Source organism: Paracoccidioides lutzii (genome assembly GCF_000150705.2).
Source record: "Paracoccidioides lutzii Pb01 unplaced genomic scaffold supercont2.29, whole genome shotgun sequence".
Classification (NCBI taxonomy): domain Eukaryota; kingdom Fungi; phylum Ascomycota; class Eurotiomycetes; order Onygenales; family Ajellomycetaceae; genus Paracoccidioides; species Paracoccidioides lutzii.
In genome coordinates, this window is record NW_015440975.1 from 328,131 (window position 1) to 353,902 (window position 25,772).

A 25,772-nucleotide genomic window follows, 5' to 3' on the forward strand; every position below is an offset into this window, starting at 1 on the left:
TCTCTGACAAACCATTCTTGATAGATGAAAAAGGACGAAACTAAAAGAAAACAACAGCATAATTACCAAACAAAAAAAATAAAAAATAAAAATAAAAAATAAAAATGTCATACAGTCATTAAAGGCCATGTAGATGGGAGATTATTGCATATGTGGAAACAAAATAAATAGGGTTTGTATTTCGTGACCAACAAGTGAAAACCGAGGAATAAAGAAAGTAAAAAACGAAGGAAGATAAAACAAAATGTTGCGTTTGCATCGCGTTGCGCTGCATGCATTATATAATATATAGCTCCCGAATACCTCTTTCCAACCCCGACCACCTCACCGGCCATACCCACCGCCGTAGTGTGGGGGATACCGCGTTCCGCCACCAACACTACCTTGCCGGTGCATGTAATGATCACCATGATACCCTGAACTAGTCATGCTCATTCGAGTGTCATAGCCATAACCCGGCTGGCTCCCATACGTATTGTGATTTTGCGGCGGTGGGCCAATGTCCCGATGATACATGTCTTGCAGCGGGTACGGGGGCTGGTGGCGTGGAATACCTGCTGATGGCGAATGGGAGTTCGGGGCAGGACCAGCTCCTGGCCCTGGGTAGTGGGAGGGATACGGGCCCATAGAAGGGTGTGCGGTGTAGTGGGACGCTGCGTTTGAGGGGTAGTTTCTTGGGGGTGTCGCTCGGCCCCGTCGTGAGCTGTGAGATTGACGTGGGCCGCCTCGGTGGGGGATGGGGAAGAGAGGTGGTGCATTTGGATCGGGGTGGATAATTGTGATGGGGTTATCTTCAGGTGGGTGGTTTTGCACCGACCTCTGTGAGTAATGGACAGATTGCATGGGCTGTATTAATAACTGGTCGTTTGAGTGTTGTACACTGCTGTGGTCATGAGTCTGATTATATTGATACTGGTTATCTACGTTTGGTCGAATTCCGGCCGCTTGGCCTAGACCGTATTGCTGCTGCGACTGAATACCCCTGTCCGAACGATAGGCAGATGAAGAATCCTGCTGTGTGGGGTAGGATGAAATAGAATGAGGGATTACATCTTGCATCCCTTGATCTATTTGATTGCTCTGATGGTACTGGCTTGATCCAGTGGTGTATGGGGAACTCAGTTGACCACCAGCAGCGGGATAACCCAGCTGACTCTGCTCGGGCTAGGGCAACATTAGTACATTTGATTTTGTAATGAGAAAGTTTAATATTTACCGTTTGTTGACCTGATTGACCCGACTGGCTTTCACATCTGGGTTGGCCGCCCATGCGGTGTGCAACATCCGAAGCAACTTGGCTCAAGATGCCTTGACTGGGCGAATGGGATTGCGGATTTGCCGTGACCCCGACCGGAGTGCTCTGCGTCTGTGTACGTGGGGTTTGCCGGTATTCTTGCCCCGATTGGGGTGTTGTCTGTGAACTGTCATATGGCGAATCCTTTAAAGTATGCGTATGTCATTAAGATATCCTCAACTCCATTTTCCTCAACAAAGGAAAGGTAAATTTTCAAAAACATACAGGATAACTTTCGCCCGAATGCCTCAGATTTCCTCCGCGAAGGTTCATCAGTTCCCTTGTTGCCTCTGAAGTATCTTGTACCGGCAAACTGCCCATTCGAGGTGGGTGGAAAGGTCCCGGGCTCGCTACAGACTGGGGAGTTGAAGAAGGGGTCGGGATAAAAGGCTCTGTGGGGATTTCCCACTGTGTTGAACCTGTTGGGCGCTGTACATAGTACCATTTTCTGGAGAAACCGTCCCACTGTGCAAGCCTTTACTTGCGCAAGGATGGATTCGATACCGTTAGCATGGAGCTCCCAACAAAATGACCATGGATGATAATGAAAGAAGATTGTACGCACCAGCCCTCTGGCAGAGTGGGTGGTGGGGAGGATGGCCCGCCGCTATCTGCGGGGGTCAGAATGAGTGACGACTGTCCGCTCATATCTGAACAGAGGTAGGTCTGTGGGTCTATAAAGCTGTTCTCGCTGGTATTCTCTATATGTTCTGGGACCCCAAGTCAATAAAAAGTCGATAATTAATCGTAGCGTTAAGAAGCTACTAGTCGATGAAATATGTCTCCTGTAGTACTCAGTCTTTGCAATCCAACAGTGGAGGGCCCGGGCAGCAAAATCAAACCAGATCACCAGCAGCTAGCTAGCAAGAATGGAGAATGGAGTAGGGTCATGCCACGACAATAAAATACCTGCATGAAATTTTTCTCCGACAGCACACCGGAGTACAGCATATTGGGATGGACATATAAGAGTTGCCAAGAATGAGGAAGGAAAGAATATCGAGGGGTTGGGAAGGTAATACAATAAATATCTTGAGATAGGACAAACGTACGATTTGGAATTGTAACCAGCAGGTAGCTATGCAAGTTTGCACTATACCTAATTACCTAGGCAGTCAGTTTCGCTGCTGGGTATGGAGAAACCAAGACAAGATTGCTTCAGGAAGCTAACATAGCCAACCCGTTTGGAAGCAAGAAGGCAGATTACATACGGTGAGTATTGGGTTAAATATCAGGATCTATTTAGGCTCTAACCCTCACCTGTTTAACAAACACTTCCAACTCTCCACACGGCAAACTGGTGGGATAAAATACCAAAGACGGCAAGAGATACAGCGCAATAAGTTCCAAATAATCGCTAGATGGCCAACCTCTTTAGGAACTGGGAGACAGTCTCGGGATAGAGGGTAGGATAGCAGGAAGGGCAGCGATAAGCGGAGGAGAGGATCGAAATGAGAGAATGGAATCTATCCTGGTGAGCAGGATGGTCAGATAGATCATCGCCGTCACATCCAATAGCGGGCAGACTGTGATGCAGTAGAGAATGTCCCTGAGTAGCAGCAGTGGGGGGATGATGATAAATGTTGGGAGAGAGACCTTTTCTGCCCAATGTTCGGTGGTGAGAGAACTTCAAGTCAGGCAGCCAGCTAGCCAGTAACTAACTAGTTAACTATTGGCTAGTCAACTATCTGAGGGTCGAAGGTCAGAGAGGTTGGCTAAACCAACTTCGATGTGCAGCAGCCATATTTATCTGACTGGCTCTTTGCAAGTCAGGAAGTACATATGGGCTATTGATTCTATAATTAAATGAATGAATGAATGAATGAATGAATGGAATGAATCGATTTTATCCATCTAAATACTACCCTCATTGCTGTCACCGTCTCCAGTAACTCTCTAGAGCTGGATTAACCAATTCTCTTTGGCATTTATATGCTAATTAGTTGTGACTACTGATGTTCTATGGATATACATTTGATGCAACCTTTTTAAGTTAAACCTCCGAAAGTTAGTTACTCTGAGTGGGCCACGGTGGGTAAAATATACATTCCAGTTGCATATTTGTACATATATTACCCGCAGACCCCAAACATATATATCTCGTAGTAGTAGTAGAAGAATTAGTAGTGGAAGTAGAAGCAGCAGCAGTTATTGTCTTGAATTGATTTTGCCTCTCAAGAAACTGAGTAATCTATCATTCACTGGCAAGAAAACTCAGCCCTGTTTGGACGGGTGTTGCATAGACAGATGTTGGGTGTTTGGGGTATTCTATAGGATTTGGAAAACTCTTAAGAGGGCGAGTTGGCTTGAACAAACCATCTCCATTGTTCTTTGGATATGTGGTTATACACGAAAAATATCGTTACTACGCCCCAGGGTCCTTATCCCATCCCATGGAACAAAGACGCCAGTGCTTTATTAAACATAAAAAGAGCTTTAGGGGTCCCACCCATATAGCGCCTGACGGAGAAAGCAATCCCTTTATCCATCCTGTCTATTGCCCTGAATCATTTTATCGTATTTCCCATATTGATACAAAGTAAAATCATGAAAAACGACATATGATACAAAAGATTGTGAAAAAAGCCGATCCCCTTAGACCACCGCAAGCGGACGTATCGCGGACGCATCGAATAATTGAGTCCGTGTTACCATGCATACTCATCCACGTCCTCGGGGTCAAGACCGCTCCAGTCTTCATCACCACTGGCTTCTTCGTCCTCAAAGTTGTCGTTTGTCAGAAGATAATCAGCAGGCCGCAGATTGTCTACTCGAATCTCCACAATGTCACACATGCCCTGAACAAACTCTGGCTTATCCCCTGGACCAGACTCGACGCCGTAGCCATTTGCGTGGTTGCTATATCTAACCTCTGTTGGCCGATCATCGTCACTGATCTCTATTGATGACCTTTGATGGGCAAGGCGCATACTATGACGCTGCACTGGATGGCCATGTGCTCCTTCGTTTGTACTTGCGGAAGATCCTGCAGCGCAGCCATTAGCGCGATTACCCACGTGTATTCCGTTTGGCATGGATTTGAAGTTTGGATTCGGTGGTAGTGAATGTCTCCTGTATGTTCTCTCCAGTTTGCCCACCCATTCCTTGCGAAAATTGGCCCGATCACGCCAACCGATCTCAAGGATTGCTGACAAGATAAGGACTCTCAAATTCGGTAAATTTGGCGCAGAATGTATCAATTTGTTGAAAAATAGCATGGCAGTGGGTAACTCCCATTTTCGCAAGCGCTCTAGTTTCAGGATCTGCAATGATGAAGGCCAGGAGGGGACTTCGGAGTCGTGAAAGAGCTCATCAAAGTAGGGATCGACGTCATGGGTAAAGGAGTTTGGCGAAGTAAAATTCAAATCTAGAGTAAATTCTTGTAGATTTGGGCAAGACGTGGCTAGGTCGACTGTGAAGGACATATTAAGGCATCGGTTATGTTCAAGAACCAAGGTACGGAGGCCTTGGCCACCACGGATAAGAAAAGATGAAAGATTTGCCGACGTCACACTACCGCAGTTGATCAGTTTTAGCGCCTGGAGATTAAGATCGAGGCATGATAGGAAATCATCGTCAACGTTCCAGCATCTATCCAATTCTAGCTCCTGCAGCTCTGGTAACAAAGCAAGGGCAGATGCTAACAGTTCGCCAGGCTTGGGTTCATTTTCATCTGCGGGGTTTGTAGCACTAGCCTCACCCGTTGATGGGAACAGTGGGAAGTTGACCAGCTGTAAACTGCGCAAGCTGGAAAAAGCTGGACGGCTATGAACTGCTGCTAGGCTCCGCGGCTGGAAATGCGGTAATAGTAGAAGAGATTCTCCGTTCCATGCCCAACTTCGAAGATGAATATTGTTCTCATCAAGAGCATCAAGGAATTTTCCCAAGGGATGAGGACGATACTTAGCTGTTGGGGGAGGGTACATAGCAATCGGGGTGGCGCCATGGAGCCTTAGATGCTGCAGCTGTGGAGTGAGGGAAACCAATTGCTCGAGGTCTAAATGCCGGATGTGGTGATGGCGTAAGGGAATATCGAGTCTTTTTATCTTGTTTCGATAATTTGTAAATAGTGTCTCTTGTGGCCGTTCAAGGAGGTGTAATAAACCTGTTAGTCTTGAGACAGAAAAAAGCGGTGGTGAATAGTAAAGTCCTGTAATGGCAGGTTCAAAGAATTCACGACACAGGCGTGCTGTATTTAGCAGCCAGCGAACGGATTTATTAACGTCTGACAACGATTTAGTGCTCGAAGAAAGGAAGGAATAATAGAAAATATCAACAAGAATATGGTAAGGGAGTTGCTGCCAGGGTGGAATCACGCCCGTTTGGGTAGAATACGCCGCATCAGCTTCGGCTTGCCGCTTCTGTTTCTTGGGTGACGGAGATTTGGTGAGCCTCTGAGATCTTCTAAATGACGGAAAGCCTTTTGCACGGGTGCTACAAGCTCGCGTAACCTTCGCAGAGAAAGCTGGTTCTCTCGAGGGCCCCAGAGAAACGTTCGCTGGAGGCTCAGAAATATGAACTGACGGGTCCTCCCGGTGGGTTAGGGGCCGGCGGCGATGGAAAGGGTTTAATGCGCTTGAGCCAGCCGTACCGTAGATATGGGTATCATCGAGATAAGAGACATCGTCATCAGAGCTGTCTTCACGGTAGGTCCTTACCCGTTTTCGGCTTGAACGAAATGGTCGAGAAGAAGGATGATGAGGGCCTAAGGGGAGCGGGCGGAGTGTGGGAGCCATGCACACAAGAAGTTGATGAAGTTAAGTCATTAATTACGTGAAAGGATAAGAGAAACAAATAAAAAGTTGGAATTATGGTTGGATTTTGTGGGTTTTGAGAAGCGGAGACATCGAATACAACGGCAGCAGTATGAAGTGTAACTAGCTAATAACTGGCTGACAGATTTGGGAAGTGTTCAGAGGATATGAAAAGTCGATGGAGCTGAGATTGTGTGGTTAAATCATAGCTGGGACGGGGGGGCATAGACAAGTCTGAATGTCGTCGCTTATCGCTTAACTAGCGCTTATGGATTCGCAATAGTTAACTAAACTAACTAGTTAAGTTAAGGTCAGCTGAGATAAGCAGGAGACAACAGGAACCTCGGATCATGGCGCTTGGAGATGGGTGTAACCTGAATAGGACAAGCGTCTACGCCACGTTAACTTTGACTTCTAAAATTCTGACTAATGAATGTCTAATTTTAGCCTTATCCCCAACCTTCCCACGACATCAAAAACATTATTACCATCTGTGCCTCTCGCGGGCTGGATTTTATTTGCTTCTGGTAGCCCTGGAGGTTATTAGGTGCCTCTCCTCTTCGATTTTGGAGTATCTGAGTTTCCGCCTTACCGAATGACTTTCTATACCATGAGAACTCCCTCGCTACCAGTTCTCAATTGGCGCCCTTTCTCGGGCAGTATCTTCGAAACATCAATTGCCGTAGTTTGAAGTGTTGTGCAGAGGAGACGCTTATGTTTGTGATGCTGTTTTGCTCTCTCACAATGTTGCTTCTTGCTGCCTGTTTACTTGAAACTTCTTTACTTCTATAGCCCGTCAGGTGCCGTCGCGTTGAGTACTACCATCACCTCCTATCTCAAATAAAATTATACAACGCATTTATCCGCACCCAGTTGTGCCTAAATGGAGGCTACTTTTGCCAGTTTGGGGTCGCAGAGTGATGCTACTCAGAATAGCCTGGCAAATGACCGTCTTATTATACAACAATATGCTAAATACACTTCGACGAATGAACCTGGTGTGCAAAGCATCTCTCCCCGTGGAAACTCTCAAAAAAATAACAGGATGGATCACGCAATGTCTCCACCTAGTGTTAGAAGAGGGACGCCGCGCAGTATTCAACTATCTCCTAGAGATTCCCGTTTGGGAATTAATCCAACTCCGGAATCTCAGTCTGCGGCATCTATCCCCCCTGCTTTTTCCGTAACATCTTCGGACAGACATGGGGAATGTAGAGAGCTGGCAGAAAGTCGCTCGCTGCCTTCCCCGGATATCACTGATGCAACAATGGGTGATGCTTATGTTGCCTTTATTCTTTATTGCAACCCATACGTTCCGAGCGGAACTGATACGACTGAATTACGTAGGATATTTCGCATGCCACCACGGAGCGAGGGCAAAAACTTTAGTATATTTACCCTGTGGCAACTCATTCAAAAGCTCGATCGTAAAGAGCTAAAAACGTGGATTCAATTAGCGATGGAGCTGGGGGTTGAACCTCCATCAGTGGAGAAGAAGCAGAGCACTCAGAAAGTTCAACAATATGCTGTGCGACTTAAGGTATGTTGGGCGCCCTTCTGTTGTTAAAACAAAACCGATACGGATTCTAATATCACCCTAGCGTTGGATGCGTGCAATGCACGTAGATGCATTTTTTGAATACTGTCTGGGACACCAACACATTTACTACACCCAATTAACTTCTTCTACTAACTCGAGTACGGAAAGTCGGGACGGTGTGCCGCGAGACGAAGACTTGGCTCTAAGAGCTCTGTTTCCCCAATGGAAACCCAAAAAGGGACGAAAGAGAGCTGAAGCAAAGGAATTTGATGACTCAAAGACATCTAAGCGGCCTCATTTTGATATTCCCGGCGTTGAACCGGAAGATAACACTTTGAGTTACAATCCGGAAACATTTCTTCACTCAGCTATGCAGCGCTCTGCAATTCCATGGAGTGCCTTTCCAGACGACTTGGAGCAACATGACCCATTTGCATCTCACTCTGCGCTTGGGACAGAGCCGAGTAACACAGATAACCATTCGAATCAACACCGAATGATCTCTCGAGACGTTGATTCTCGCTGGCGTTCGCCAGGACGGGAAGTATATCCAGCACTGCATTACCCGCAGTCAGCTATTACCCCACGCTGCCGTGATTCGGAGACCCTCATGTCAATTGAACCCCGATCCGCCATTACTCCCTCATCAGCTGATCGAGCAAATAACAAACGACGTCGTGGTCCGGCTGTTTCTTCGGCCTGGCCTACAAGTGGTAATTTATCAAACACTAAGATGAGAGGTCGCCCGGGAGGCAATCGAACAACCCAAAACGGACCATTTTCGACTTTCCCAGTTCAATCAGCAGATAAAGAAATTGAGCCGCCGGAAACAAACATTGAGCATACAGGACGGAGCCACTCCGGGCTGATGCAAAAGGGCGTATCGAGTAATGCATCCGGCAAAGCTTCAGATGCATCTAGATTGGCTCCTGCTTTCCAACCACTCAATACAAGGCCCGCCAGGTTGCAATTACAAGTCCCCCAGAATATCGGAGCTCCAGTACGATTGGCGACACCCCCGACAGTACTAGAAAATGGAACGAGTAGAAATTCTCCTTCCTTAGCTGGAGGGCCTGCTCGTCAGCAGTCGAATGAAATAGAGAGTGACCTGCGCCCATTTTCTGCGTACGGCCAACAGCATGATTTGCCTGCAGCCGGTTTTACGCTTGATGATGTTGCTCATGCATTTTCGCTTCACATACACCAAGGCAGACTCCTGAACCGTGAAGAACCCCTTAGCTTGGAGGAATCGAGAAGTATTGCTGACATGGCCATTAAACAAGTTATGACCATGTGCTCACCCGGAATACCCCTGAGTGTAACTACAGTTTACTGCGCTGCATGCCTTGGAGTTGGATACAAGCTTGGCTTGGGAGGCTATCCACCAGGGCAACTCGTTGTGAAGGCTTGCTTCGATAGCTTGGGCACCAAACACCAAGGCCGAGCAACGACACCGCAGCCACCTGCGACAAGAACAATAGCTCGCTATAGTCTCAGCTACGATTTCACCCCTGCAAACTTGCTTACTGTGCACGCAACTATTGCTGTTAACCAGAATCAGGAATCGGTAAATGCCGACTCAGGGATGGGCCGTGTGCTTGAGGATTATGATTCGGAGGATAATATCATAAATGAATCAGACTCCGCAGCCGTATGGAAGCAAAGATACTTAAATATACGGAAGCAAAACCGAAAGCAAGACCTGGCGCTGGGCAAGTATAAGAAGAAAATACTTGAGGCTGTCATGGAAGATATTTAGGTTAGCAGATTTGATCCTGACATGGTGCCCTAGACTGCAATTTTCACCTTTTCCTTTGGTCTTTGTGGGATGATAATTGAAACTAGACCTACCAATCTTCACCTGAAATTGCGATGCCAGTGTTTGATCAAATACCCTTGATTAAACATGATCCTCAAACTACTGCTTTATGTTTGAGATTTTTGCTCTTTCTTCTGTGCCGCTGCATCTATTTCATCGTTGTATTTTGAATGAAATCTATACCCCTTCTTTCTTTTTGCCATTTATATACTTCGGACTTTGTTTTATACACCTGACTGCTTTTCTATGATAAGTCGTGACTGGGAGTCTACATTTCTGTTTTCACTGCTTGGAGTTCGTTGGAATCGTGGCTCTTTCAAGCTCGATATATTAGCCTAAATCCTCTTACTGGGATATTCATTTATTTCCCTTTTATAGCGCTATAAACCTTGGGGAGATATCAGGTTTCTGGATTTGTTTCTGACACTCCCGCACTGTCTACAAGTAAATATTCAGGTATGCAAACTCCTTATTCATTTATTTCTGCGGCATATAAAGCTATTCTTCTGAATAACCAGTTCAAGCACCAGAAACCATTTTTATTCATTTTGGATTGAATATACCAACTTTCCCCATTCTGTTCCAGTATTAATTCCAAGTGTTACTTTAACCTTCCCTTATAGTTTAAACTTTCAGGATGTCTCACCACGTCTGTATTACTGCATATTGCTTCAAATCTCTGAATCTCCAGCCTCCAGGATGCCCAATTCCCCATCCTCGGGACCTTTATAGCCGGCCGCGTTGCCTCCATGCGCAAAACTCCCATCCCCACCAGAACCACCAGAAGCGGGCCCTTTGGGCAAGGCGTTTATCGCGCAAAATTCATTGTACAAGTATCCCTCTTCGTGGTCGAAAGTGATCCCTGCAAGCCCAGACCCTTCAGATAAAACTGGGTCATTGAGGGACTTCATCGCAACTTCTTGCCCCTCCACACCGAAGACATTAGCATCTACGCTTTCGCATTTTATAGGCCCCTTGCTGGGAATTGCATTGTCTGAATCGGTGTCCTCGATTTTGACTTTTTTCTCAGTGTTGTTAGCCTTGATAGAGGTCTTACGCTTGGGGGTGAATGGAGTTTTTGTTCCTGACGCGATAGTTGGCCTGGCGGGAGTTTTAGGAGTGGATTTTTTCGGAGTTGTCCCATTGCTGCTGGCTTCATGTAGAGAGGGCTCGTCAGTGCCGGACGCTGGGCCATCGTTTGGATTGATACCATTTGCTTTCATCAAGCGTTCATAGCGCTTCGCTCTATATGTAAGATGGTTAGCTTTTTGCGGTTTTATTACGTCAAGGAGATCTCAGCTTAGTGATGGTGGAATGTGATTCGATAATAATGGGGTGGTGGTATCGGTCTATATCATTCGGTGGGATGCGCAACGTTTGGCACAGTATAGGGCAATGTACAAGATGGCATTTTTTTTCTGTGCTTGGATATAACTTACGCTGCGCCCTTAGAGACGATATTACACTCTGCCGCCACTTCGGTGAAATCCACCTGGATTTCGGTATTGTTGAGTTCAGAATGAAAAGCTATAAGGCCGCAAAATATGTGGAGCGTATGGAACATACCTTTCCATTGCTTGAGTGTTTGACACATTTCAGCAAGAAATTAAGCTGCTCGTCGCTGCTAATGCGGGACATTTTGGATATGCCGCTTCCCTGTGAGACTCTGAAGATTGGGGGAGAAGAATCGAGGTATTTTAGTGTGCAAGTTTGAACAACTATTCTATGGGTAAAAGTAGTGAGTGATGGGAATTGGATTGCCAAAGTGTTCTCAGATCAGGAGCAATGCTGACAAGAGATGAGAAGATACCAGGGAATTGAAGCAGACATAACCCTCTATGTTCTGTTCTCAATACTGAGAAACAAACAAGGTGACTTGTGAAACAGATGGATTTGTGAGCATTACTTACTATGTATGAGGTGATCTGCAAGTGAGAATGATGGACACTCAAGATGAAGATGAAGAAAGGGCTGCGGTAACATAGGAGTTTGATGTCACTGATAGAGAAGTTTTGTGTCAAAGAGGTGAAAGAAGTCAAATGCAAGATATAAAAGAGATTAGAGATTGCTAAACTGCAAACTGAAAACAATGAAGAAAATATATGGACAAGAAGATGCTGAATGAAAGCAATAAAAAATATAACACTTCAAATGTGATAATGGCCTTCACATCAGAAGAGATAACACAGATAATTTTAGACGAATTCACACTTAAAACCACTTCAATTGAAATGTTAGCAACATAGAATACTCATCATGAGAATTATTCGAAGCAGATCTTGATACCTTTGTCTGACAAATTTCTATTTTATCTAGAACCATTGAGATATTTTCTAACATTGGAATTTACATAGACCATGGACGAAGAGTTGGCAATAAAGAGGTTGCATCCTCATCATTATCCTATCGGCATAGCCACCTTTCCCCCCTCCAACCTCCCTGATCGTGAAGAATGCAATATTTAGAGAAAATAAATCCGCGCAACGACTCTGAATTGAAATTCAATAGGTAAGATGGGGCAGATCTTGTCGAGAATACAAGAAATAGACTGTAGGTGTTTAGAGCAAAGAGACCTTTCCCATGAACCTCTGAAAGAATAATAAAAACTACCTGGATCTCTAGCCAAACCATCCGATTTCCCATGAATTTCGCCGTCAGTCGCTGGAAGTAATAACTTTTTGTATTCGAGGATTATGTGAGAAAAGGCCTAGGAAGTGTCAGTTATACAGCAACTAAGTGAGATGAAAGCAGATGACATGTAACGGACCTGGCAATATTAACCCAGAAGCGCAATAGATCATGAGATATCTTCAGTGACCTGAGCGCTCACTTCTTCATCCTTGACAATGGCAGTGGTTATATCATCCACAGTGATAGGAGCCTTGGGTTTACGGGGTTGTTTTGCGCATGGTTTTCTTCCTGGCTTGACCTTTTCAGCTTTGACATCTCCACCACCTTCCTCAGCAGATTCCATCTTTGTTTTAATCGGTCTGCTAGATACCTTTGCACCTTTGCGTAGGGTAAGAGCCTCTCCACCCGCAGAAACATTAGAACAAGTCAAATGCTGCTGCAGATTGAACCGCTTCTTGATCCCGCGAATGCGATTGGCAACAGATCCGGTGTGACTGTAATTAAGGGCCTTGGCCACTGCGGCGATATCAATCTGAAAGAAGATATTAGCATGAAATAAACAATCTAGAGACGAAAGTTATGTGCTGCAAAGATTACATACAGTAGCAGGAGTTTGAAGATGTTTCATACACTCCATCATGAAGAGAGCATCAGAAGCTCTCGCTTTGTTCTCTGGGCTTTCGACAGCAGTACCGTTGATATCAGCCATTCGGGAAATATTGGATTGAAAAATGTTTGGTCAATATGGGAAGTAATCGAAGCAAGAGGGAAAATGAGGCGTGACTGCGATGGATGTGGATGGTTGCTGGTTCTTGTGATGTTTAGAAAAGGAAATCAAGACGTCAAAGGGTAACAGATGTGAATAAAGGAAAGAGGTGTAGAGGGCAGTGATGTAGAGGTGATGACAATTCTGCATGAGGCTTCAGTACGGGGGGAAATAATCACAAAGTAGGTAGAGTAGAGCAACATAACTGCAGTTGAACGATAGAATGTGTTATACTTGTTGCAAGCGAACAACCATCTGACATTCACTGCCCCCGGTAAGCTGTTGCTTCCCGGGGAGTGTTGTGCCAGTGTGTTGAGCCAGTATGTAACAAGACAGAATAAGATTTAAGTGGCTGGTGAAAATAAACACGTATAGTGTCTGCACGCGCGTAGAAGTCAGGGGTAGAATTGTCAGGCTACGTTTCAAAGAATTGCGAGAGCATCGAGGGTAGGAGGCTGCTATGGACGCTGAAGCTCAAGTCATGGACTACATGCAGAGGGGTGGCTTGGCATATCAGGGACTCACGACATGTGTTTTTTTGGGTGAGTTCCCGCAGCTGTTAAAGCCATCTGTTAAGACCTCTAATACACCGCGTTGAAGCAACAAAAATGTAGGGAAATATTCCTAGAAAATTCACAGAAATGACGGAGACGGTGAACCTAAGAATACAGAGATAAGTACGCTAGAAGATCTGGGTATTCATATGCATTCAGCTAGGAGGGGGTCAATTGTTATGCAGCGGTGGAAGGCAAGACATGAATATATCATTAGCAATTCATAAACAAAACTTCTGTAACTATCAACTTCTTTTCTCACTAATTCTCAAGGTCCATAGAATCAATGTTTGATGCTTGAGGGACAGGTCTGATGTCAACATTGTTCTTTTCTCCAAACTAGGTGTTTTCACTTAATTTGGTTAACCCATCAGGCGACGGAGCCGCATCTCCCTCCTCTTTTTCCATCTTAATTCGGCTCCATTCTGCAGCGGTTGGCGGTGGTCTCGAAAACCTGATAACTGGGCTTCTGATCGGATAGGGAAGGGCAAGGTCACCGGGTGCAACAGTCATTGTGGAGAAAGGCTGCTGCTCTATGACAGGAACAGGCGCTGGCATATATTCCATCGGCAGAAATGTGTCATTCAATTCAATATCCGTTTCTTGTTTCACCATTTGCTCTGCTTTGGCGGTTGGTTCCTGCTTTGGCTCACTGAACTGCTGATGCGTTTTCGACTGTGTTTTGTCAACTTTGGTCTTTTTAGGACGCGGCGTGCGGTGGGTGGTGGTGATTCCTTCCATGTGTTGTCGAAACCTAGAAAAACGCATCCTCGCGGCATGGCCATTTGTGATTTCTAGCTGCGATGCTACAAGGTTCCAGTCGATCTAGTATGTGGTGTGAGAGGTTTGATTTTAGTAGTAGTAGAGAAAAGGAGATCAGGATGGCAGGACAAAAGTAACGAGCTTACCGATTTCAGGTCCAGTTGCTTTAATATTGTATAAAGGAACTTGGCGGTCTGTCCATCAGCCGGCATCGTTTTGCTTCTTTTGAGGCTGGCCATTTTGCCAACTATTGCAGAACGCGCGACTGGAGACAGTGGTCAAGATGTTGAGGTAGATCGTGGGGTTGCAGCGTTGAACTGGAGATGCAGTTGTTTGAGTATTCACTGTCCCCCGAAAAGATAGAAGCAGCAGTCATCAAGAAAACCAAGTATAGCAAAGGCTGATGTGGTTGAATAAGTGAATTAATGATAAAAATGATTCCAAGAATTCATGGCACTTTAGATACCCAGATACCCTGAATGCTAGGTTTTCTTTTTGCACATAAAACAAAGGCAGTGCCACTATTTGTCAGTCTATCGGATGCTTGCTGCCATTTGTACCGGATAACACAGCTCCCTGCATTAAAACACAAGACAATCTTTCCGGCACACAATAAAGGGAAACTTGGAAAGGAGGGGAGGGGGGAGGTTGCTCTAAGAAAGAAGATTGTACGCGTTATTATGTGCGGGCAATTAGCAGAAAATGAAGCCTGGGTATTCCGCATAGATCCGTAGCAATTGCTTTTGGCGATAGAATTGTGGAAGCGTCGGTTCGCAGGGTGTCCATAGAAGGGGACAGATAAATCCGAAACACACTGAAGTATGTTAGGGCTATGCATAGCATCCTAGAGGTAGCTGTACCAAAATGACGAAATTTTAGTTGTTGGTTGATAATGAGGAAAAAGTCCTGAAACTAGTGTTTACTGACCTCGCAATTCCCCAATTTAGCAAAGCGCACCCTGCAATTTCAGCGGTTCCTGGGAATAATGCTCTGACAGCTCATCTATACACTGTTGAGAGTTTCGCGTAACCTTGCCAGTAATCAATTGCATCTCATGAGTTCTGGGATGTTGGCAGCTGCTCATAGCGCGTCAAGACAGCTGCGAGTTTGTTCGCCACAACATTCTCAACATCATCCAATCTCGATCTCAAACGTTTTTCAACATCGTCTACCTTTGACAGAAGGTTTTCATGAGAAAGGGCATCTGTTCTCGACCGGAGATAGCCAATCTCATGCGTCATTCGATCTCTTTCCGCGGTCATATCGGTTACTAAAGCCGTTCGTGCATTCTCTGCAGTGCGAATTTCACCACGTATGGAGTTAATTGTGGTGATCAGTTTGTTTGTCGTTTCCTTTATGCTGACGATTTCTTGCTGCACGGAACTGGCATGAGGATACATTTCCTGCATTGCCGCCACCATATGCTGAACAATTGGTTCCGTGGAAAGATGATTATATCGCGTTTCAAGGGAATGGAGAGCGGTTTGGTGTGCCTGCTGTAATTGTGACTGGTTCTCCAGGAACTGATTTACCCCTTGTAAAGTCTGCTGTATTTCCTCAATTTCAGCTTTTACAGCAGGAACGGTAACACTAGAGGGCTGAGTGTTGCTTCCCACCATCTGTTTTAATTTCGCTAACTCGTTTTCCATAGAAGCCACTTTGGATTCAAATTTGTCAAGTTCATCCGCGATGGCCTCGTCTTTTGCCTCTTGAACATGTCGAAGATTCTGGACTTGACCCATTATTTCCGCAACGGTGCCGATTGTGGTGCCATTATTTGTAACTCGCATAGAATCCCACTTTTCACCCAAAACACTACACAAGCGCTGTTGTTCAGAGATTTTGCGACCCACAATTTCAAGCCGGTTAGAAAAATCTTCCTCACGAGTTTTTACCGAAAGTTCTGTCTGCTTGCGTTCATCTGCAATCGTACAGATATATGAATCCATATGTTGTTGCTGTTTCTCAAGTATCTCTAGTCCCATAGACTTGACTTTATCTGTAATTATAGATCCAAGGGAGTTCTGCTGATCGCTATGCTTCGCGATCAATTCATCTTTCACGTTCTTTAGTTCTATATTTGTGGAATTAATTCGTTGCTCGATATCGGCCGTTGCCTGATTCAAATCCCGTTTCACATCTTCAAGCTTAAGCTGACTCTCGGCCCACTGTTGAGCAGAGTTGAAATTTGAGGCCAAGAGTTTAATCAGATGATCTTGCATTTTCTCATAACTTCGAAGTTTTTCATCAACTCTAGCAAGCTCACTATCTAGTTGCTCTTTCCCAGTTTTGAGTCGTTTTGCAATCGACGGGTATTTGAAGTTTCGATCGGTCGCTCTGCGGAGGGCAGTTGCCTCAGCTTGTGATCTCTTTTTCAATCTATCACGCTCACCAGAGGTTGTAGTGATGGATGCAGTGATGAATGCGAATTCCTTAAGTGCAGAAATTGGGTCAAATTTTATTGGATCTGGTTTCGATTTACGAAGATCCTTTGAGAGAGGGCCACTATGGCTGGGTTCGGTATTGTTAACAACCGGGGAGAGCTGCGAGGAGACCATAGCTGGTGTTTGGGTTGGGTGATTGTAAGTAGGTAGATTTAGGGAAACATCAACGAGCTGGACAGATCTATAGGTCAATTAGAATCTGGTGAGGGAACAACTTGTTGAAGAGTTACCCACTTTCACGCGATGTCGGGTGGACTAGACTGAGTGGGGATTAAGGGAAAAATATGTGATGAAAGGGCAAGTGCAGGTAGTTAAAACACAGTTTCTCTGTCCAGTTAAGAGTTCCTGGGACTAAGGAAACTCGTTAAATAAAGATAATGGATCTATATGTGACCCGGTAATCGAGGAAGTCTTGCGAGGAACATTGAAAAAGTGACGCGCAACCAAAAGAAGTTCCCTGGCGTTAGCTGGGAGTGGGCGTCCTGCGGCCAAACATTGATCCGCTTTACCGCACGCGCGGCTAATTGGCAGGATGCTGAGTAATGGGCGTCCAGATCACAGACTCATTCAATTGCTTTCAACAAGAGCAATTAGAGTCTTAGACCAGGACTTGCTAGCACTCTTGCAGAACAGATAAACGCGGTTTATAGGCTGCTACTACAACGGGATTTGTAATTACGTGGGATATCGAGTTAATTGATTGTTTGCCTGCGTGTTGTCTCGCCTGCCATGGCTGCAGTGAGTTCTCCTGTCATGTATATACCAACATAATTGCTATTGCTACCTCACAGTCTTACTCTTATTTGATCACTAGGCTATATCCACCATTGCGGAAAGCAGGGAACTCAGGGGCCTAAACCTGGTTGCTGCGCACTCCCACATCAGAGGCCTTGGAGTTGATGCTGACACCCTCGAACCCCGTCATTCTTCTCAGGGCCTTGTCGGTCAGGAGAAAGCCCGAAAGGCGGCGGCAGTCATTTTACAGATGGTCAAAGATGGAAAGATTGCAGGTCGCGCGGTTCTAATTGCAGGACCTCCTAGCACTGGGAAGACGGCAATTGCGATGGGAATGGCACAGGCTCTGGGGCCTGATGTTCCCTTTACCATGGTCGCATCGTCAGAGATCTTCTCATTGGAAATGTCAAAAACGGAAGCGCTTACTCAGGCATTTCGCAAATCTATTGGAGTCAGAATAAAGGAGGAAAGCGAGATAATAGAAGGCGAAGTCGTGGAAATTCAAATAGACCGGGCTTTAACTGGGGTATGATAAAATTCAATTCCCCTTCCGTCATTGTGCCCTTGGGAAGTTTACAACTAAACTTGATTTCTCTCAGGGTAATAAACAAGGCAAACTTACAATAAAAACCACTGACATGGAGACGATCTACGACATGGGTACGAAAATGATTGATTCAATGACAAAGGAACGTGTTGTTGCTGGAGATGTAATTTCCATCGATAAGGCCTCCGGCAAAATCACCAAGCTGGGCCGCTCCTATGCGAGGTCCCGCGATTATGATGCGATGGGAGCAGATACGAAATTTGTCCAATGTCCGGACGGAGAACTACAAGTCCGGAAGGAAATAGTACACACCGTCAGTCTCCATGAGATTGACGTGATTAATTCGAGGACACAAGGGTTTTTGGCATTATTCTCAGGGGATACGGGCGAGATCAGGAGCGAGGTGCGGGATCAGATCAATACTAAAGTCGGCGAATGGAAGGAGGAAGGGAAGGCGGAAATTATTCCCGGCGTATTGTTCATCGATGAAGTCCATATGCTTGATATTGAATGTTTCTCCTACATTAACCGAGCTTTGGAAGCTGAGTTAGCCCCCATCGTTATCATGGCGAGCAATCGTGGAAATGCAAGGATACGCGGCACATCATATCGGTCCCCTCACGGATTACCTCTCGATTTCCTTGACAGAGTTGTCATTGTTAGCACACAGCCATACACCAAAGATGAGATCCAGCAAATTTTAGCAATCCGAGCCCATGAGGAGGAGATTGACTTAACCCCTGATGCGCTTGCGCTGTTGACCAAAATTGGTCAGGAATCAGGCTTGCGATATGCTAGTAATATTATCGCGACTTCCAAATTACTAAGCCAGAAGCGCAAGTCAAAGGAGGTTGGGCTCGAAGACGTACAGCGAAGTTTCCACCTTTTCCTTGACCCACTGAGAAGTGTCAAGTTCGTGAACGAGTTTGAGAAGCGGTTTATCGGCGAAGACGGGGACGTTACTTTTACGTATCCTAATGGTGATGCCATGGAGATATCTTAGAGTTGTTTCCTGAAACCTTTTCTCATTTTTTATTGGTGACTTTTTTTCTTGCTCTTTCGTTTTGTTTTCTCTTTTCCGTTGGGCTCATGATTCACGGTTGATTTTGGAGAACCAGGTTGCTGGAACTAAAATATTATGACCGCTATACTTTGTATATTAATAGGATGGCGAAATGGGGAAATTTCCACTTTAACCCAGCTGAATCAAAAAAATTCCATACTCCTGAATATCCATATATGAATTCACGTCGCAAATTCGTACTCAAAGAAGAAGAGTATGGGATTACCCTGGATTTCTAGTATGCAGGGAAATTTGTGCAAACAATCAATCGGCAAAGGGATATCAAGTAAAATCTGCCACTGATGTCCAACTATCCACGCTCCCAACTTTCCGGAATTCAACCCCTTCCCCAAAATAACCCGCCGCATTCCAGGACTGCATCATGGATGCCTCATACGGGCCATGCGGTTCCCCTCCGTCGCGTGAATCAGACCAACGATACTCCCACAATGGAGGCGTATCCATCTCGCCCACACTGGACTCCCGTTTAGATTCCATTGTTGGGTTGGGATCAACCCAGTCTTCACCAGTCTCCCGTTTGTACAGACGCATAAGTAGCTCCCGTTCGGCATCGTATATCTCTGTTTGGCCTCGACTAAGCAGAACGTCTGCAGCGCCGGTGATATCTTCAATAGCACTTTTCCTGGCTACTTCGGCAGGATCTTCGCCCATTCTCTCATCTTGTTCTACGTTCTTACTATCGTTATGCTTATTTTTGTTCTTGGTTTGCCATTTGGGCTTATGTTTGTGACCCTTCCCCAACCTCGCGAGGGTTTCCAAAATGGTTTCGCCCCGTTCCATTGTTTTTATTAGCGTGCCCAAGATATCAGCTGTAAGCAGACTATCCTGCTCTAGTTGAACCCGCCGCCGCTCCTCCTCTCTCTTCTCTGCGGCTTCCCTAGCCTTTCGCATGTCCTTCTTCGAAACGCCTTCTAGCCATGTATCATGGATGTCATCTGGATCCACGGCTTTTCGAACGTAGTTTCCCGCCTCGTCAAAGCGTCCTTCTTCTTGTTCTGCGCGCATATTGAAAGCATCTAAAAGGGGAACGTGTGTCTTCTTTCCGCCCGCCCCTAGCTCCTTGTCCATATCTGGTGCTATAGCGGCTCGCTCCTGCTCATCAACTTCGCTCTCGCTCTCCTCGTCTTCGTCTCGCTCCGCTTCTTTTCCTTTACCAACTGTATCTAAATCGATTGAAACTGTGCCTCCAGCATGAGAATCATCTACCTGTCCCTCAATTTCATCGTCGCGCAGAAATCGCACTTGCTTCTTTGTACCCGTTGTGGTAGCATCATCGCCTTTGTAAGAGGAAAAGTCGTCCTCGAGTTCAGCGAACATGTCATCTGGGTCCCCTGCTGAATGCCTTTTCTCAGCTCTGGCTCTGGATTCAGCGCGTGCGTCAAACCCCTCATTTTCGCTATCAGAATCATATCCCTCGATGTTAACAGCGTTTCGCCGCACACGTTGGCCGCGATGACCGATCTCGTCTGCATCCAACACCGCGTCTTCCTCTAGGTCGTCTGGGGCTAGCGCAGAGGGATTACGTAGATCAAAACGAGGCTTTTTTAATGAGGAGGGCCCGACCGAATCGGAATCTACTTCGATGTGATGTGCACGCGCGAAATCTTCCCCAGCCCGCTTTGAACGACCGGGAATTGAGGTTGCCATTGCGCCGCTGGACGCTTGACAGGGTAGGGAGCTTGTTGCCAAGGCAAACAAAAAAAATATTTGTTAACCACGCCAGTAAGGACCAAAGATGCGGCGGTTTTTAGCGCTCAATAGATGTTATACTCCGTATCCGTTATCTTGTTCTAGTAACTTTATTTTTGATTTTCTTCTCTCTTGTGCCTAATTAACTTAGTCAACCGGAATAACTAATATCCCTCCCCATAATAATGTTGCGTCACAGTCATGTTCGGCTGAGTCAGCAGTGGGAGCTTGCCTAGGAACAAACCATCTTCATCAGACGGATACAGTGCGCTTGCAACCTATTACAACTAATAGTTATTATACAAATGTCAACATTGACAGACCAGGCAAAGTTGATGAACAATACCCTTTTGTGCTCCTCCTGAAATCCCTTTCCGCTATCTCTCACGCCATTTGGAACCTCTCACGTTGAGCAACCAGGCAATCTTACTGATTGCCTGAGCCCAAGGTCTCTTGGCACAACGGGTTCAGATAACTATCCGTTGCATTCCCGGGTGCTAACAAGGGACTGGCAAAACCGTTGTATTCTCCATGGTAAGTACAGTGATATTGCCAACCCAATACCGTTTAAACTAGAGCAAGAGAATAACGTCTGGAAATAAAAGTATCACGGACGGCGGTACGAAGGGGAGGATCCAATGGAGGGTGTCCTGCATCCGACCTTGATGAGACATCCAGGGCACTCACCCAGGCGGTTTGATGAATTTTATCGATGCTATCCTGTTGCCATGCTCCCGGGACCAGAACGGGAGAATGTTAACCACGGCGGCAAAGTTATCATGCCTCCAAGTGCGCTCGACAAGCTTACAAGGCTTCACATCACATATCCGATGCTATTCGAGATAAACAACGGGCAACGAGATCGGATGACTCATGCCGGCGTTCTGGAATTTATTGCGGAAGAAGGCAAAATTTATCTCCCTTTTTGGGTATGCTTAGTCCTCATTATTTCTAGTCGCTGGCCAGATGAAGATGATTCGAATCCACGCAGCATGCTAACTACACGCTTTTCAAAACCGCTAGCTTATGCAAACCCTCTTCCTCGAACCTGGAGATTTCGTACAAGTAAAGTCAACCGACCTTCCGCCAGGTCGATACATCAAACTCCAAGCCCAGTCAACTTCCTTCCTCGACATTAGTGACCCCAAAGCTGTTCTAGAAAATGCATTCCGAAATTTCTCATGTCTCACCAAAGGCGACATTTTCACCTTCTCATATAATGACCAGATATACGAAATGGCTGTGCTCGAAACCAAACCTCAACATTCCAAGAATGCTATATCGGTATTGGAAACTGATCTTGAAGTAGACTTCGCCACACCTGTTGGATATGAGGAGCCGAAACGTTCAAGTGGTGCTAGCACTCCACAAAGTGCAGGCAGCCGGGGCGTCCCTGCTGGTGGAGTATTACATTCTCATGGTACGATGGCCCAGTCGATAAATTACGCTGCTATTGCTCCTGCGTCAACAGACGCAGCAAAGAGTGCTAAAGCCGTTTTCTCCAACTTCCTTCTTGGTGGCCAACGATTGAACGCTAAAAAAGGAAGCAAGGGCCAGACCCCCAAGGCATCCACTCCAGTTGCCGGCATATCTTCAAAAGCTCCACAACTACCGCCCCCCAGTCAACGAACGAATGCACCTCAGCCACTCCGCTTACCACCTGGGAAGCTATTTTTTGGTTATGCACTTAAACCAGTAAATAAGCGAGATGCCAAGAATAAAGTGGAGGAAGACGGGGGCCCAAAATTTCAAGGCGTTGGCCAAACATTACGCGGTGGTACAAAAAGGAAAGGGGCCGTGATTGGAGGATCAGCTACCCCTGTGTCTGGCCATGATAACGAGAGCAAGGTAAATTCTGGCGATAGAGATCCGAAAGGAAGGGGTCCAGGTCGAACACTTGGGGGACGTAGAGCCAGTCGAGAAACATAAACGAGCTATTTTACATCTCGCGACTACATCAGCACTGGTGCTAAGACGATATGTCAATTAGATTTTACATCAGGACTTAGGTCTTTAAATGCCTGGAACAGTCCGGGATGATCGCAGTTATGGACTCAATAGATATATTTAGAGGGATGAAGCCATGTGCATATTTTGCGGGCCATGGGATTTGGCGATTTCGTATCTACGCTATTTCAATCCCTTTAAGCCTGGGGCTTCAGCAAGCTTGCCATGCACTGTTATTCCGTTGGTGCCGGCGCGAAACTCCGGCGGCGGCAGGTTTTTCATATATCACTGTGGAATTTGCCTGGCTATCGCAGCAGATAATTTCACTTCAGAGATGTAAACATGGGATTCGAGAATTTGCTGGCTCCATTTCTTCTTATCTTTCTTTTTGAGGGCTCCTCTTAGCATTGTTGGACCTGTTATTCATTACACGGTAAGTAGGGTGATCACCATCATCAGCTCTGCTTTGTTCATCAATTGCACTTCACCCACCCGACATCTTAAGCTGTTTATCTTTCTGGAGCTAATGGTGATGATGTATGGCTCTCTGCCGTTCTGGCAAAAAGATCACTGCTGATATTAGAAGGCGTGTGCCTCTTTGCCGTGCCGGATGACCCTCAGTTTATGACGGAGAGATGTATTTTCATATGGTCCAGGGAGAGAGTAACTGGAAGCTAGATATCAATGATTTAGTGACTGCGTAGCTGCCTGTGATTTGGGTGTATTGCCGTGAAGGTCGGCATATTTGATGATTTACGTTGCGTAGTTCTCTTGTGTCTTCGACCATATCCATGTTTAGAAGCTTCCTGAGCATTCAATATCAGATGGAAGTTAAAACCTGTGAAAAAAAGGCAACCATTTCTCCTGTGGGATTGCTAGTTCATCATCCCCAACAAGTGACTTCATGCTCTAACAGCATGCTGTTAGAATTTATCGGCTGTATCTTGAATAAAGTCTCCGACTTTACCGTGAATGCCGACCCTAACTCCACATCATTTCGGAGATAGCCTATTTTAATTTCATGATCCACATTTTTTGGGAGGTGGTTGAGCTGCTTCTGACAAGGTATCCAGCCAGTGAAGTTGAATTCTATATTTTTGGACAGATTATATAACTTGCTAGACGATCACAGATTTTCAAGTTTTAGTGAGGAGAAATAGTCGAACATTTTCTCGCTAGGAACTGAGATCCAAAGATCGAACAAGCTGCCCTTGGATAGACAGAGACAATCATAATGGCCTCCACAGCGGAAATCCCCAGTGATCCATTTGCCTCATTCTCGAAATTATCCCCAGCCATATATTTGCGAGACGGACTAACTTCAACACCATCATCACCGGAATCACCGCCTCTAACAATATGCCTCTTGTTCTGGATGGATGCTGTGCCCCGCCATGCTGCAAAATTTGTTCGAGAATACATCAAAATCCTTCCTAATGCCCGCATTATCTGCATGACAACCACGTCCACCGATTTTCTTCTCAAGTCCTCGAACGAATCGCGACGCATGCGCGTGACCCCCCTCGTCAGTGCACTGCGTATTTCTAATAATGGGCCTCTGCACTTTCACATCTTCTCCAATGGTGGAATAGTCACTTTACACCATATAGCTGCTGAATATCGCGAAGTCACCGGGGAGCCTCTGCCAATCAAATCTATGCTTCTTGACAGTGCACCTGGGCGAAGCACCTTTGCTCGTGGGGCCAAAGCATTCTCATATGCGTTGCCAAATCTTTTTCTTGCACGCATAATGGGGATGTGTCTTATTTGGGCTGCCCTGGTAACTTTCTGGGCCGTATATAAGATTAAGAGAGCGTGTCCTCCAATAGAGGCTGCAAGGGACTTGATAAATGATCCAAAGTTTATCAGTATCAGGGCGGAAAGATGTTATGTCTATTCGAAGCTTGATGAGCTCATTTACTGGAAGGATGTAGAGGAGCATGCGGCTGAGGCAACGGGGAAGGGATGGCGTGTTTCAACTGAAATTTTCGATGCTCCTCACGTAGGAAACATGCGAGCAGATCCCGAACGATATTGGAAACTGGCAATGGGTCTTATCTTGAAAAATAATATACACAGTGAGTAATCGATACCGTCAGCCTGATATTTTGCATTAATTAAATGTTTTTGTTTTTCTAAGAATGATAAGGAGTTTAGATATAGTCGCCATCGTGGCTTCCATTGAAACTATAAAAAGCTCATCTTAGTGTGCTCACTGTGCTTTCAGAAGCTCATTCTTTGACGCCCCATATCAGGTATATCCTGACGGCTATCCTGTCAAGATATACAGTACATACATCATTTACTGGAAACAAATCAAGCAAGCCAGACTAGACAGTATCATCATACTCAACATATCCCCCAACATCTTTGTTATAAAACGCCGCAACTTGGAATCCGTCCGCTGTGTGGGCCTCTGCATTCTCCAATCCTGACAAAAACTCGTTAGCAGTGCTGTAGTCGTCTTTGGTGCTATTGGCATCAGTGAAGCGGTTTTCAATTTTCATCCCCAGGTTTGCTGTACTGTTTGCCGGGGCTTTTTCGAAAAGGGAAAGACCATTGTCAGTTTTGATGAAGCAATCAGATTCTTCTTCAATCAAGATTGCATCAAAAATGCCATATCCGCGATTCCCTTTGCCAGATTTGGTGGGTGTTATTGGGGTCTGCATTTGATTATTTTTGGCATGGGAAGTCGACTTGCTCACACGGCTACTGCCAGGGGTGCGGCGAAGGGGTGTTTTAGAGCCAGGATTTTCCTGGCGCATGCTTTCGGCAATTCTGCGATATTCGCGAAAGCGACCTTGCATGGAATCATAAGTGGCGCCTTGGCCAAAGTAAACAGCCATGGTTTTGTAGTCAGGCTAGATGTGTCCCTCCGATTAGCAGAGCGTTTCTCAGAGAACAAAGTCCAGCATTGGGTGAAGGAGTAAAGGAAATTAATACGTACAGTAAATCCTGGATGAGCTACCAACAATGCGCCAATAATCCGCTCTATTGCCTTTTTATCCCAAGTGATGCCCATACTGCTGAACCGGTTGAGTTACTTTACGTGTAAATGTAAATGAAGTTATTGAAGAATTAGGTTGAGTGAACTGCAAACTACAGGGTGCAAGATATAGAAATACACTTACTCAAAGTTTGGAGTTATGGTGCTGTTTGGCTCAAAAAGAGGGTGTGTTAAAGGGGGGGGGGGGGGGGGGGGGGGG

The 25,772-nt window shown here is 45.7% G+C and overlaps 12 protein-coding genes across 12 annotated transcripts; 4 read left to right on the top strand and 8 right to left on the bottom strand.

Annotated features, from left to right (window-relative positions):
• Nucleotides 1-324: 324 nt before the first annotated feature.
• Nucleotides 325-1,942, bottom strand: PAAG_12507 (hypothetical protein; the record flags this gene model as incomplete). Its single annotated transcript, XM_015847986.1, has 4 exons — nucleotides 325-1,164; nucleotides 1,217-1,438; nucleotides 1,520-1,769; nucleotides 1,860-1,942. The coding sequence occupies 4 exons, from the start codon at nucleotides 1,940-1,942 to the stop codon at nucleotides 325-327; spliced, it is 1,395 nt and encodes a 464-aa protein (XP_015702418.1).
• Nucleotides 1,943-3,942: 2,000 nt separating this feature from the next.
• On the bottom strand, nucleotides 3,943-6,030 carry PAAG_08111 (hypothetical protein; the record flags this gene model as incomplete). The annotated part of the gene is made up of 1 exon (XM_002789998.1): nucleotides 3,943-6,030. One exon carries the CDS (start codon nucleotides 6,028-6,030, stop codon nucleotides 3,943-3,945), a length of 2,088 nt encoding a protein of 695 aa, XP_002790044.1.
• A 901-nt stretch (nucleotides 6,031-6,931) lies between these two features.
• Nucleotides 6,932-9,347, top strand: PAAG_08112 (hypothetical protein; the record flags this gene model as incomplete). Its single annotated transcript, XM_002789999.2, has 2 exons — nucleotides 6,932-7,588; nucleotides 7,650-9,347. The coding sequence occupies 2 exons, from the start codon at nucleotides 6,932-6,934 to the stop codon at nucleotides 9,345-9,347; spliced, it is 2,355 nt and encodes a 784-aa protein (XP_002790045.2).
• Nucleotides 9,348-10,078: 731 nt separating this feature from the next.
• Nucleotides 10,079-11,045, bottom strand: PAAG_08113 (hypothetical protein; the record flags this gene model as incomplete). The annotated part of the gene is made up of 3 exons (XM_002790000.1): nucleotides 10,079-10,652; nucleotides 10,847-10,899; nucleotides 10,974-11,045. The coding sequence occupies 3 exons, from the start codon at nucleotides 11,043-11,045 to the stop codon at nucleotides 10,079-10,081; spliced, it is 699 nt and encodes a 232-aa protein (XP_002790046.1).
• Nucleotides 11,046-12,204: 1,159 nt separating this feature from the next.
• Nucleotides 12,205-12,747, bottom strand: PAAG_08114 (hypothetical protein; the record flags this gene model as incomplete). Its single annotated transcript, XM_002790001.1, has 2 exons — nucleotides 12,205-12,570; nucleotides 12,640-12,747. The coding sequence occupies 2 exons, from the start codon at nucleotides 12,745-12,747 to the stop codon at nucleotides 12,205-12,207; spliced, it is 474 nt and encodes a 157-aa protein (XP_002790047.1).
• Nucleotides 12,748-13,697: 950 nt separating this feature from the next.
• PAAG_08115 (hypothetical protein) lies at nucleotides 13,698-14,359 on the bottom strand (the record flags this gene model as incomplete). Its single annotated transcript, XM_002790002.2, has 2 exons — nucleotides 13,698-14,183; nucleotides 14,267-14,359. The coding sequence occupies 2 exons, from the start codon at nucleotides 14,357-14,359 to the stop codon at nucleotides 13,698-13,700; spliced, it is 579 nt and encodes a 192-aa protein (XP_002790048.2).
• An 813-nt stretch (nucleotides 14,360-15,172) lies between these two features.
• PAAG_08116 (hypothetical protein) lies at nucleotides 15,173-16,678 on the bottom strand (the record flags this gene model as incomplete). Its single annotated transcript, XM_002790003.2, has 1 exon — nucleotides 15,173-16,678. One exon carries the CDS (start codon nucleotides 16,676-16,678, stop codon nucleotides 15,173-15,175), a length of 1,506 nt encoding a protein of 501 aa, XP_002790049.1.
• Nucleotides 16,679-17,293: 615 nt separating this feature from the next.
• PAAG_08117 (transcriptional regulator) lies at nucleotides 17,294-18,849 on the top strand (the record flags this gene model as incomplete). Its single annotated transcript, XM_002790004.1, has 3 exons — nucleotides 17,294-17,302; nucleotides 17,379-17,825; nucleotides 17,899-18,849. 3 exons carry the CDS (start codon nucleotides 17,294-17,296, stop codon nucleotides 18,847-18,849), a joined length of 1,407 nt encoding a protein of 468 aa, XP_002790050.1.
• Nucleotides 18,850-19,191: 342 nt separating this feature from the next.
• On the bottom strand, nucleotides 19,192-20,577 carry PAAG_08118 (hypothetical protein; the record flags this gene model as incomplete). Its single annotated transcript, XM_002790005.2, has 1 exon — nucleotides 19,192-20,577. One exon carries the CDS (start codon nucleotides 20,575-20,577, stop codon nucleotides 19,192-19,194), a length of 1,386 nt encoding a protein of 461 aa, XP_002790051.2.
• Nucleotides 20,578-21,347: 770 nt separating this feature from the next.
• On the top strand, nucleotides 21,348-22,548 carry PAAG_08119 (ubiquitin fusion degradation protein; the record flags this gene model as incomplete). The annotated part of the gene is made up of 2 exons (XM_002790006.2): nucleotides 21,348-21,548; nucleotides 21,643-22,548. 2 exons carry the CDS (start codon nucleotides 21,348-21,350, stop codon nucleotides 22,546-22,548), a joined length of 1,107 nt encoding a protein of 368 aa, XP_002790052.2.
• Nucleotides 22,549-23,800: 1,252 nt separating this feature from the next.
• PAAG_08120 (hypothetical protein) lies at nucleotides 23,801-24,652 on the top strand (the record flags this gene model as incomplete). The annotated part of the gene is made up of 1 exon (XM_002790007.2): nucleotides 23,801-24,652. One exon carries the CDS (start codon nucleotides 23,801-23,803, stop codon nucleotides 24,650-24,652), a length of 852 nt encoding a protein of 283 aa, XP_002790053.2.
• A 145-nt stretch (nucleotides 24,653-24,797) lies between these two features.
• On the bottom strand, nucleotides 24,798-25,588 carry PAAG_08121 (hypothetical protein; the record flags this gene model as incomplete). The annotated part of the gene is made up of 3 exons (XM_015846426.1): nucleotides 24,798-24,840; nucleotides 24,916-25,427; nucleotides 25,514-25,588. 3 exons carry the CDS (start codon nucleotides 25,586-25,588, stop codon nucleotides 24,798-24,800), a joined length of 630 nt encoding a protein of 209 aa, XP_015700861.1.
• Nucleotides 25,589-25,772: the final 184 nt, after the last annotated feature.